This window comes from Stegostoma tigrinum, chromosome 3 (assembly GCF_030684315.1).
Source record: "Stegostoma tigrinum isolate sSteTig4 chromosome 3, sSteTig4.hap1, whole genome shotgun sequence".
Lineage (NCBI taxonomy): Eukaryota > Metazoa > Chordata > Chondrichthyes > Orectolobiformes > Stegostomatidae > Stegostoma > Stegostoma tigrinum.
This window is the reverse complement of record NC_081356.1, coordinates 31,595,981-31,607,752: the sequence shown is the minus strand read 5'-3', so window position 1 is coordinate 31,607,752 and position 11,772 is coordinate 31,595,981. Positions and strand designations below refer to the sequence as shown.

The following is an 11,772-nucleotide window of genomic DNA, read 5'->3' as shown; positions in this document are numbered from 1 at the left end:
GCATGAGAAATCAATTTGGAAATGAGTAGCAATAGCATACTGATGGAAAAAATATTGGGTTGAAGCCTGAGAGACAGACATATATGTTATTCTGGAGCTTTATTAATGGTTTTCACATTTGAGAAAGTTTCTGATAGGTTTGTGATTTTATATAAAGCTTGTTTGAACTTGACATTGAACATTTACACTCATTACATGTCCAGTATTACTTATTCCTACTGAAATGATCTACAGTGCTAAAGGCATAATCAAATGCATAAGATATATGGAGGCATTCAACTTTATCAGTATCTTACCTGTCATAATGTACATGATAGCCATCATCTTCTGGATATGCCCTTCTTAATTTCTTCTCACTATGTATTGATTTTTTATTAATTTTTTTTAGAGTATGTATTCCTTCTATAGCAGACCAGATTGGCTGTGATGGTTTAGAGATTGTGCCAAGTTCAAACCCTAGCTCTCAAATTGTTACAGAAGATCTGAGCACACTTTTAAGAAGAGATGCTCAACACCATGCAAATGATGAACAAGTGATATTTGAGGTTATTAACCGGACAGATATGAAATCACAAACAGAAACAGGTAATGTGTTGACATTAATTCAATGAAAACTGTGGATTCAATTTAATAAATATCTCAATATTAATTGAATGTGAACTATTTGTTAAGTAATGTTTGCACTTAATATGGTGAGTGTCAATATGTTTACACTTCAACTCTTATTGGTATAAATGTACAGGTTGATGACATATGTGAAGGTATTCCTCCTTTGTGCTGTCTGTGAAAACACGGTTGTTATAACTCACATAACCAGGTGATGATGAATTGATCATGAGCCTAGTCTTTACAAGCTTACAAGAGTATATTTACAAAGATTTACTATACATAATGTGTACCTCCAACTTTCAGCCTGCTGCTATATATAGGAGCACATCTGTATATTAAGACGATTCTTCACTTAAGGTACCTCATGAGTTGATGTGAGTGTTTCCTTATTAGAAAAATTTAATGTTTGGGTGATGTGTTATATAGGTTACTGATTAAAAACTGTAATGTCTGATTTGTGATGTACCGTATATTTCATCATGATTGAAGAAGTAGTTTCAGAAAACTCTGTAGTCACCATCCAATTAAGTATTAAAGTTACATATTTTTCCCCAGATAAAATTTTGAGCTGTTTTAAAATAACCTTGCAAATGTGCTGTGAAAATTTGGACAATTCATTTCATAGTGGGGTAAATATTCTGGATGAAATTAATTGCCTTCTTTTAAGTGCTGTTTGGTTTTAAAAGATTTCACCTTTAAGTACTTCAAAAATATCTAAATGCAATTTTGAATCAAACTATTCAGAGATGCCATTACACATCTCTGAAGTCAGGTGAGAATTGAACCTGGGTCTCCTAGCTCAGAGGAAGGGACATACAACTATATTACAAGAGCCCTGGAACTGTATGTACATAATATTGCAACTCTGCAAACCCTTCAGTCTGGCTGGGTGTACAGGTATACACATGCTGAAGTGAGTTGCTCCACTGTGATTTTATTAATCACTTATTTTACTGTCTTATTTAGACAAAGCCACAGTCAATCAATGCTTGAGACTAATTTGACCAACTTAGCACAACATCCAATGCATTTTTAGCTGGGAGAGCAAAAGAATAAATGTTGAGTGTGGGCTCACTACTTTAAAAGGCTTTTGATCTGGATTGATTGAACTTGAGATATATTCTGAAAGTCTTCAAATTATGGAATTTTACACAATATCATCCGAAATGCAACCTCATTGCTGTGCACCTATGTATAGTGGTTTCATTTTCAGACTAACTTCCTATAGCACATAACATAATCCCCTTTTGTATTAGTTTTGTTAGCCTTTTTAAAAGATTTTTGTTCTGCTTTTCTGAAAAAAAATGTCATTCAAGGCAGCTGTCCTCTAAGCGAAAACAGGCCTGCTAGATAAAATTTTTACTTCTTTGAAAATTCATCTTGTCTTCCGGGAATTTTGAGAGTGAGGAGAGTATTGAAAAGATGATCAGTAGGAAGTGCAGTTGTATAAAGCAGTTCTTCCCCAGGTATGTAGGGAAGCTGATGGAATAGTGGTAATATCGTTGGAGCTGCTTTCTTGAACCACATTGCAGAGCTTGGGATGTAGGGATATCCACAGTGCTAATAGGGAAGGAGTTTTAGAATTTAGAACCAACAGTGAAGAATGGAAGTATAGGGGAGGCTGTGCAGTACTGGTTCGGTCTCTTGTCTAGTAATACAGAATTCATTTTACTCTTCTAGGGACATAGATTGAATCCCAGCGTGGCAAAAGGTGAAATGTGAATTCAATGAAATCTGGATTTAAAAGTGATCCTAATGGAACTATGTTCCCAACTGAAATGTCATAAAAACACATCAGATTTCCTAATGTCCTTTAGGAAAGGAAATCTATAGTCCTTACCAAGCCAGAAGTGGCTGCGGTGAGATGTCAGTTTTCTTCTTTCCAGAGACATCCAAAAAGATCAAGAGCCCCTCCATTTAACAATAGTGGATAAACTAAGGGTAATAGAGGCAAATGGAGGGCCCACGACAATGTCCAGACAGCTGTCCCATCAGGAATTGTAAAGATGGATCTCAGCAGCATTCCTCTCAACTGCAAAGTTCAGAAAGGCTTCCTTCTTTTAAGTGAAGTGAAAGAAGATGCATTAGAGTGAAGAGTCTCAGTCAGAGGGATAAATCCTTCAAAGACTTCCTGCAGCTCCTCCTGGAATCCTTTGAGTCCTGCAACCTCCTGATGTAGCCATTTAATGCAGCCTGTGGTGGCCCACTGACCACCCAGTAAGAGGCAATCTCCAAGGAGCAGGCACATTGCTGGGTGGCCAGTCTTTGTCTGATAACCCCTGTTTGAGGCCTTAATTGGCCTAATTATTGGTCCATTTATGGAGCAGGCTGCTCGTTTTGTTCCGAGCCCACCCTAGGAAATTTTCCCAGAGACAAGCAGGCATCAGGGAGCTGTCCCAATGTAGCTTTTTCCTATTTTCTTGCTCTGTCATCCCCCATCTATACAGCTGTGAAAAGTACTTATTCTTTTAATTACTATATGTAATATTGAATTTGCTTGTGTGGTAGTGGTATTAAACTGGAGCAATCATAGATAATAGGTAATGAAAGAACAAAAAGAAATGTGATTTTGCTGGGTTTGAAGCTATATACAAAATTGGGAATTTGCATAAATGACATTTAATTTTCTTATAGATCTTTTTCTGCATGATGAAATGGTATATGGAGATTATCTGTCTGAATTTCAAAAACAGTTACCCAGATTGCATAACCTCAGTAGCAGATTGAAAATATATTCCTTAAAGGATCCATTTGTAAATTCGAAAGGAAAGCCTTTGACTGAAGAAATGTTTTTCAGGTGAACAAAACATTTTTTTGAAAGATCAGCTGAAGATGTGTAGCTGAAATTGTTGTACGTGTTTGGAGATTGACATGGATCAGATCTTCGTAGCCTCAATCTATTATTGAACTATGTACGATTTATTCATATCAGGAAGAGGATTCTGCATGACCTATTACACACTGATATCATATGTCCTGTTGCCACAACTAGTGATGTCATTAGTTATTCTATTGGTAGCTGCTTCCCTTACACTACACCTCCCCCACCCCCAGTATTCATTCTGTCCCAGAGTGTTTATATTTGTTTGATTATTTAACGTGTGTTCCAATATGTTTATGTTTCTATTCATTAACCTATGTCTATTCCCCTCCCCGCCAAGTCTCTTACGATGAGGTTTCAATTACTGACCATATTCCTGGCTCTCATGGAGGACAGGTAGAACTAGCATTTTCATGTACACTTTCCTCGAAGGAGCAAAGATAAATAATATCAATTTCATTTTCTTTGATGAAGTTCTATACATTATATTGTAATTCACTACACATGCTGATAGGATGAACCATTTGTCTTGTTATTCCAATTGTTGCTCAGTTGAGTAACGCTGACATCCACCAGGTGTGTGTATTGTGTGGTCACAGTATCAGTTGTCCAGCGAGGAACAGCTTAAGACCCCAATCCCTGATCACTTGTGGTACATGTGACATATCCATGGGTGGGATTGATTTGTAACACACAGCTTGCCACGTGATGGGTGTCTTGAAGCAACTTTTGTCACATTTTCTGGTGTAATGGTTTCCCCAGATGTATCTACTGGTGAACTGCAGATTCTTCTGCTTTCTGTGAACCCCTTGTCTCTCAATTTCTCTTGAGAATAGGTAGCTTACACTTCCCTGAGCCTACTCCCTCGAAGTGAGTTGTGAGGAGGTCCTGCCTGATTTCCCTTAAATTGTGTACATCCCATACATAACCTATCTCACTTTTCCCGGTCTCATCTTTGGCATCTTTTAGGTTCAAACTAGAGTGTGCTTCTGGTTATGCAATGGGTTTCAAGCTTTCTGCTGCTGAATGGACTCTAAGCTGGATTTCAAAGTTGGATGGCCTTCTAAGGCTTTGTTGTATTCAATCCATTATCTGAAAGAAAATTCGCCTTGGCTTCTGTATTGGGCTGAAGGATTGCTGCTGTTCCAGTTTGTCCCTCGCCTTCTCTGAGGGCTGGCACCTGTGGGACTTCTGTACTTGGGACTGTATCTGGAGTAGAGCTGGGTTTTGCTCCTGTTGATTATGGCTATTTACCTTCTCCGAGTAGAATTGTTATGAAAAGAATGAATATTGGCTCTCTGGAAGCCTGTGTTGCAGCCCTGAAGTGCAGTACTTCTGTGCCCACTTGGTAGTCACCTCCTCCTCGCTATCCCTAGAGAGCTATGTGAGGTGCAGAGTTACCTCTTACAGCTGATCAATATTGTTTGTGATATCTTGTTGGTTGTCCCCACCCCAGCCTTTCTCCAAAATGCAATATATGGCCCAGAGTCTCCATCTCTTGACTCGTTATTTGGTCGGTGGTACCCGTCCTGCATTTTTGTGTACCAACTTCCTGAAGGGCACTTTCCTTTTGACCGCTGGTATATGTTGGTAGTGGCTGCATTTAAGAGCCCTCAACCAAGTTGGGTTTTCCTGATTAAAATTGGTTTGGAAGGCCGTCAAGAATCATCGGATTTCTTGATGCTTTTGCCAAAGTCTTGCAGCCTTGCAGTCCAAGATCTTAAAAGAGGTTCCCCCAGCCCATGATGGCAGACTGTGGAGGGCTGAAAGATCTCTGGTCTGAGCCTGTGTACTGCATCAGAGAGAATGGAGACGGGTACTCCCAATATCAAGTTCTTATATTGTATTGTGCACATTGATGGAGAGCTCCCTGCTCCTGAAGGTCTACTGTCAGTTGTGTCACATGCCCTGGGAGAGGGTTTTCAATTAGCTGGGAATCACCTACTTCTTGTACGTTAGAGAATCTGTACTATAGGGGAGTCAGAGGCTTCTAGCTGCAATGCATCCTTGTAAAATGGGCTCTCTTCTCACATGAATGCGGCCTGTGTCACTGGTAAGCCATATTTAACACTGGTGTGGTCTTGTAGTTCAGCATCTGAAACAGTACCTACCAATGGCTTTGGTGCCCTCTTCTGCTCAGGTCTGTGTTAGTGGGTGCATTGAATCTTTGTATTTGATGAACTGCATCAATTCCGAACGAAGAATCTAAATCCCATCTAATTAGGTGCATGTTCTGTTTTGTAGGTCAAATTGTCTTGCTAGCTGCCCTGATTTCAATGTGGATCTTCTCTAGACTGCAGTCTTGCATCCGATTGATGTTTCAGCCTTGGATTAGCTCATCTCTCAAGGCACCATAGCTGCAATATTCTGAGAATCTGTAACAATCGTACACAAATGAGCCTATACTCTCTTCAAGGTCCTGAGTACATATGTTGGACTTAGTATGGTCAATCACAACATTAGCCCTGATTTTGCCAGGTGTGTCTCTGCCTGGTTAAAAGGCCAGAAGAAATTGGGCTTTCCAATTCCTACTCCCAAACCCAACACCTTTCATTTATATATTCATTTACCTTCCATTGTATAAGGGCAAGAATAGCAGTGGGCCATAGTTGACAGAGGAAACTGGCGATTTAAATCAGATTTTAGAATCCCCTTGTATTTGTAATGTGGGGTGTGGATTAAACTTGGTAAGAGCAGGTTTGTTCTTAGTGTATTTCTTGAATAGTCAGCGTACCACTTTGGAGAAGTAAGATATCCCTGTGCATATAGTTCCAAGACACCTTTGGGCACAGGTCAGGGATTCTTTCCTGGCTGGGATTGAGATGTTTGTTAGATGTTATTTGTGATTATTAATTGTGGAAAACATTGTACGTAAGTGGTGTTCAAACCCCTTTGAACTCTCCAAATTGTTAAGAATTGGCAACAAGTGTCCAACTGTCACCAAGTGTCCCTAGAGATGTCAATATGTGTAATTATGAATGAGAGTACTTTTCTGAATAGAATCTCATCTGCAACAGTTAAGAAATAGACTATATTTTTTCTCCTACGTTCTCAGGGGCTTCTTTTTTGTTCTTTCATGGAGCCTGGGGGTTGCTGGCTTGCCAGCATTTATTGCCCAACCATAACTGCTCTAGAGAAGCTGGTAATCAATTGCAATTTTGAACCGCTACAGCTGTTAGGGTGCAGGGGCAGGCATGGTATTGTTAGGCAGAGAATTCCAGGACTTTGAATCAGCAACCATGAAGGAATGACAGTACAGTGCCTCAAGAGGAGGCGATGGCGTAGTGGTAGTGTGAGTAGGTTAGTAATCCAGAATCCCAGTCTAATGTTCTGGAGACACAGGTTCAAATCCCATCATAGCAAATGGTGAAATTTAAATTCAGTAATATCTGGAATTACCAAATAAATGGGCAATAAATGCTGGCCTAGCCATCAAAAGCCAAATCCCATGAATAAATAAAAACAAAGTTACAAATGGGTAGGTGAAGGAGGAAAGTGTGGTGTTTAGACATATCCACAAAAGTTGGCATAGGGGTATCAGGAGCACAGGGATCTGAGGAGCTATGGGTATTAGATGCAAGGCATAGGTTGGCATGGATGAGCATGGAGACTGAGGTGATGAGAGTAGAGAGATTTTTTAAAATTTTGAATGCGGTGTCAGAGTTCCCAAGTAGGTTTTCTGCCCAGCCGACCTTGGGAATTTCGGCTGTTTTCAGATTGCTTGGTGTGACTCACAATCCAGCTAGCTCATCCTTTCCCTGCCAAGACATTGCTTACTACGAGAGTCTCTATGCTTTGTTTTCTGTCGTTCTTTGAATTAGCGTCAGAATGTGCTTGGAGACATGGGGATGATCTTTGTAACCAGAACCTTTTATTTAACTATCAGTTGAAGTGGTCCCTGCATAACTATTCCAAGTCAAAATCTTTTACACACTGCCCCAATTACCTGGTATTGTAGCTGATGATAACATCAGCTATTCTATTGATAGCTGCTTCTCGACATGCAATACAAACACAAGATAGTATGTGAAAAGTCTTTCATCTATGATATTCTTAAATATATCAAAGTATGATTTCCTAATAATAAAGGGTTCAAAAGATTTATTTTTAATCTATTTTTCAGATCAGCAAGTATTGGATAGATATAGCTACAGCCATTCAGCATATTTTGCAGTCACCCATTATAAAACTTTAGAAAGATTCAACCTCAGAAGCACTGTCATTTTATCATACTGACTTTGATATGAAGGAAAAAAGAATCATAGCCCATTTTACTCAGCCTTTGCAAATCTTCTGAAAATTAGACTTATAAAGAAGTCAAAGATCGACAGGGATCTGATTTAGTTTTTAATTCTGTAGTTGTTCTACTTGAAGGAGAGTGAATTATAAAAGTGATAATTCATAGAAATTTACAGCAGAGAAGAAGGTTGTTCAGCTTATTGTATGTGCTGCTTCTTTTAAAGATCAACCATAGTTAGTCTCTAATGTGCAATGTCTGGTCTGTAACCTTATCCTGAAGTATCTCTTCAACTCAGCTATAAAATTATATATGAAATTATCTTCCACCACCAGTTTGGATTGAATGTTCCATATCCTGACAACTCAGTGAAAAGAAGTCTCTTTCTCTCCCTTCTGGATCTTTTGCCAATGATTTTGAATTAACACCTAGTTTTTGAACTACTTGTCAAAGGATTTCTTTTCCCCCATTTATCAAAATCTCATATCATCTTGAAAATCTCTTGCAGGTCACCTCTTCTGGAGTTCAAAGAGCACAGTCTCCTCATCATCGAAGTCCATTATCTATTATAACATCCTCAAAAACATCTTTTGCACTTTTTCTAAGGCCCACTATTATCTACAATACTCAGGCTGATGTCTGACCTGCAATTTCTGAAGTTTTAGCAAGATCTGTTTTCTTTAACATTTCATTTCTCTGTTTATAAACCAAGTAACCTACATGCTTGTTAACTCGTATCATCTTGCTATTTTTAAGCATTTATACTCAAGGTCTCTCCGCTCTGCTACACTTCTCAAAATCCTACTCTGTTTCAATATTAGTCCTCTCAAAGCTCGTGTCTTTAGACTTTTCTGTATTGAATTTCTTCTGTGTGCTACTGCTCACAGAACCCCCATGTCTTGTCTTGCACACTTAAGCTTGTATTCCAAAAGAATCATGGGTTGTAGAAACAGGAATAGACCAATCAGCTGCTCAAACTGCTTTGCCATTCTAGATCATGAGTGATCGTCTTCCTTAATACTATTTTCCTGCACTATCCCCATTTTCTTTGATGTCATTAATCTCCAGAAATCATTAAATCTCTAACATGGTGATATTCAATGACTGAGCTGCAAATATTTGAAGATTGGCGTTGGGTCTGGTCTCCATATCACCTAGGTTAAGGAGATCAAAAACTGCTCACACTATTCCAGGTGCAGTGGTTCTATACATTTGAAGCAAGATGATCAAGACATCATAGCAGGAAGCTGCATGAAAAGAAAGCTTGCTTTTGCATATGAAGTTGAATGTCATAACTATATAATATTCTAATCACTGAAAAATAAGGGATCATTAAACAGACCAATAGTATTCATTTGACTTTGAAGTAACTGATTTTGCTTGATTGAATGAAGACTTGATGCAAACTCCAGAAGCACAAAATTTGTTTGGGTATTTGTGTTTCTGGAGGCAGCAAAGCATTTGTTAAGAAGAAATCAAAACATCAAGAGCACTAAACAGGCCTCTAACAGTATTTTTACAATGAAATTTTAGCACAAATTGAGATTTATAGTAACAGCATGCTTTTGCAATGATCAAGAACAAAGATTTGATTGTAACTATTTTAGAGAATCACTGAAAGCATTTAGTCTAAAAGGTGATTGAATTTCTGCAATATGATCCAAGGGCTCATTGCTTACAATTCAGAACAATTTATCATAATTTTGTGTTACTTATTTGAAAGGCTGAGGTATTGTGTATTGATATCCCTCTGATACAGTTAGTGAATATTCTACATATGCATATTTTACAGCCTTAATCATTGGTATCTTCAGCCAGCTTCTACAGCAAGACAACTGCACAATGGTGCATTACCATACTAGAACAAGGTGTGATGTGCTCATTGTTGCTCCCCCTCCCTTGTTGCCCCATTCTCTTTGCATTTCATTGCTCATCTCACCACCCTATTTGCCCTACGATGGAAACCCTGTGTACTTTGTTTCGTGTTTAATGTGTGCCTTAATAATATTATATCTTGTCTCTGTAGATCCAATAAGAATCAGATCACAAATGATTCAAAAACATTGCCTTTTAATGGCAGGGCACGATCATACAGTGAGTCCACCCCCTGTAGATGCATCAAGAGCAAACACAGCCATTAAAAATAACAGATTTATTGGTAAATGGTAAATAAATTATAATCTAAATGTTTGATCCAATTATGCGCCCTCTATCATCTAACTTCCCTTCAACTGAAGACTAAACATCGTGCAATGTCACAGATAATTGCATGTGGCTATGTTGGTAAAGCTTCAAACTTCAATATTTAAAACAAAGCAATGTATTAGTAGATGTTTGCAGGTTCTATAGGAATTCAACTGACAGTGATTATAACTTGTAAATATAGTTGATAGTAAATTTGCATATAAATTTCAGGTTTACAGAATCATAGAACTACACAGTGCAGAAGGAGGCCATCAGACCCACTATGCCTGGGCCAATCCTATTATCGAGTCAGGCTGTATTGTCTAGTGCTAGTCTTCTGCCTTTTCCCCAAATCCCTCCCCACCATTAGTATCCAAAACAAAAATTCAATGCCCTCTTTAATGCCTTAATTGAACGTGTTTCCATCACATTTCCTGGCAGTGCATTCCATATCCAACAGTTCACAGTGTGAAATGGATTTTTTTTCTCACACCGCCCTTGCTTCATTTGCACATCACTTTAAATCTCTGCCTTCTCATTCTCATTTCCTTTACAAGCAGAAACAGCTTCACCCGATCTACTCTGTCCAGCCTGTTCATGATTTTGAAAACTTCAAACAAATCTCCTCATAGACTTCTTTCTGGGGAGAACAATCCTAACTTCTTCAATCTTTCTTCGTAGCTGAAGCTTCTCATACCTGGAACCATTCTATTAATCGCTTTTGCACTCTTGTGCATTTGCATCCATCCTTTAATGTGGGTGCCCAAAACTGTACACAATAATCTAGCTCAGGTCTAAAGGTATCTTGTACAATTTCAACATAACCTCCTTGCTCTTGCAGTCTGTTCCCCAATTAGTAAAGCTAAGAATGTTGTATGTTTTATTTACTGCTCTCTCCACTTGTCCTGCTACTCCAATGATCTGCGCAACACACACGCAAATCCCCCTGCTTCTGCATCCTGTTTAGAATTGTACCATGTATTTTATATTTTCTTTTAGTGTTCCTCCAACTAATGTGCATACCTCACATTTTTCTGCATTGAAACTTATCTGCTACGTATCTGCCCACTCATTCACAGCAATGTTGATATAATTGTCAGCCTTAGTAAACATCACTGATCTGGTTGATGCAGTTATGAGCAATAGACAGTGATATCTAGGAGTTATCACAACTAGGCCGCTGGAAGAGCAGAGGGCAAGAAATTCAGGAGCGTTATGATTTTGATAGCTATTAGCACTGCCTGGTCACCTGGTCTTCTTTGGAGGAGATCTGATTCCAGGAGGCTGCTATAACAATTCCCCACTAAAGCCTTTGTCTTCTGAGCATTGTTGATCTATCATGTTCAAGAACCTTACTCTGTTCCTGGGATGCTGTCCTTGTTTCCTTCAACCTGAAGCTCTCAGTCCATTCTCTCCGTCATACACACTCCATTTGACCATTACCTGCTGGTGTTAGTGCTGCCTTTGTTACTGGTACTGCTACTGCACTAGGGTAGCAAATCAGATCTTCTTGCTCCTCTTCGCAGGTCTAACTGCTGTCGCAAATATTACTCCCATACTGCAATGAAGGCTGACAGCAAGGAAGTTAAGATGATGGGGAGTATACTCCAAGGCACTTAAAGTAACTCCGAACAATTGCAAACGAGACTCAAAGTGGTGCATTTATGATAGCAGAAGTAGCCCTGTAAGCACAAGCATTTGAAATGGTTACTCACAAATTTGTTGACTGCACCTTTGCAGTCTTTAAAACCTTCCCAGCACATTGATTCTGTTATGCAACCAGTCCACAACATCTGTTTGCCTCATGGACCCTGCTGAGACACAGAGAGTTTAAGGTACACATGGACTGGATGTTAAAGCCAGAATGCAGAATTAAAATAATAGTTAATAATCTCTTTGAATATGTTGTTAGTTTCCTGAC

At 38.9% G+C, this 11,772-nt stretch overlaps 1 protein-coding gene across 1 annotated transcript in view; it reads left to right on the top strand.

The window, feature by feature from the left end:
• The first annotated feature begins 563 nt into the window (after window positions 1–563).
• The window catches only part of LOC125450706 (protein shortage in chiasmata 1 ortholog-like), a 41,058-nt gene continuing 29,849 nt past the window's right edge, over window positions 564–11,772 (top strand). Inside the window, exons 1-2 of the mRNA XM_048526770.2 lie at window positions 564–585; window positions 3,244–3,406. Of these exons, the coding sequence (XP_048382727.2) occupies window positions 564–585; window positions 3,244–3,406 (185 nt within the window). The remainder of the gene's footprint in view (window positions 586–3,243; window positions 3,407–11,772) is intronic.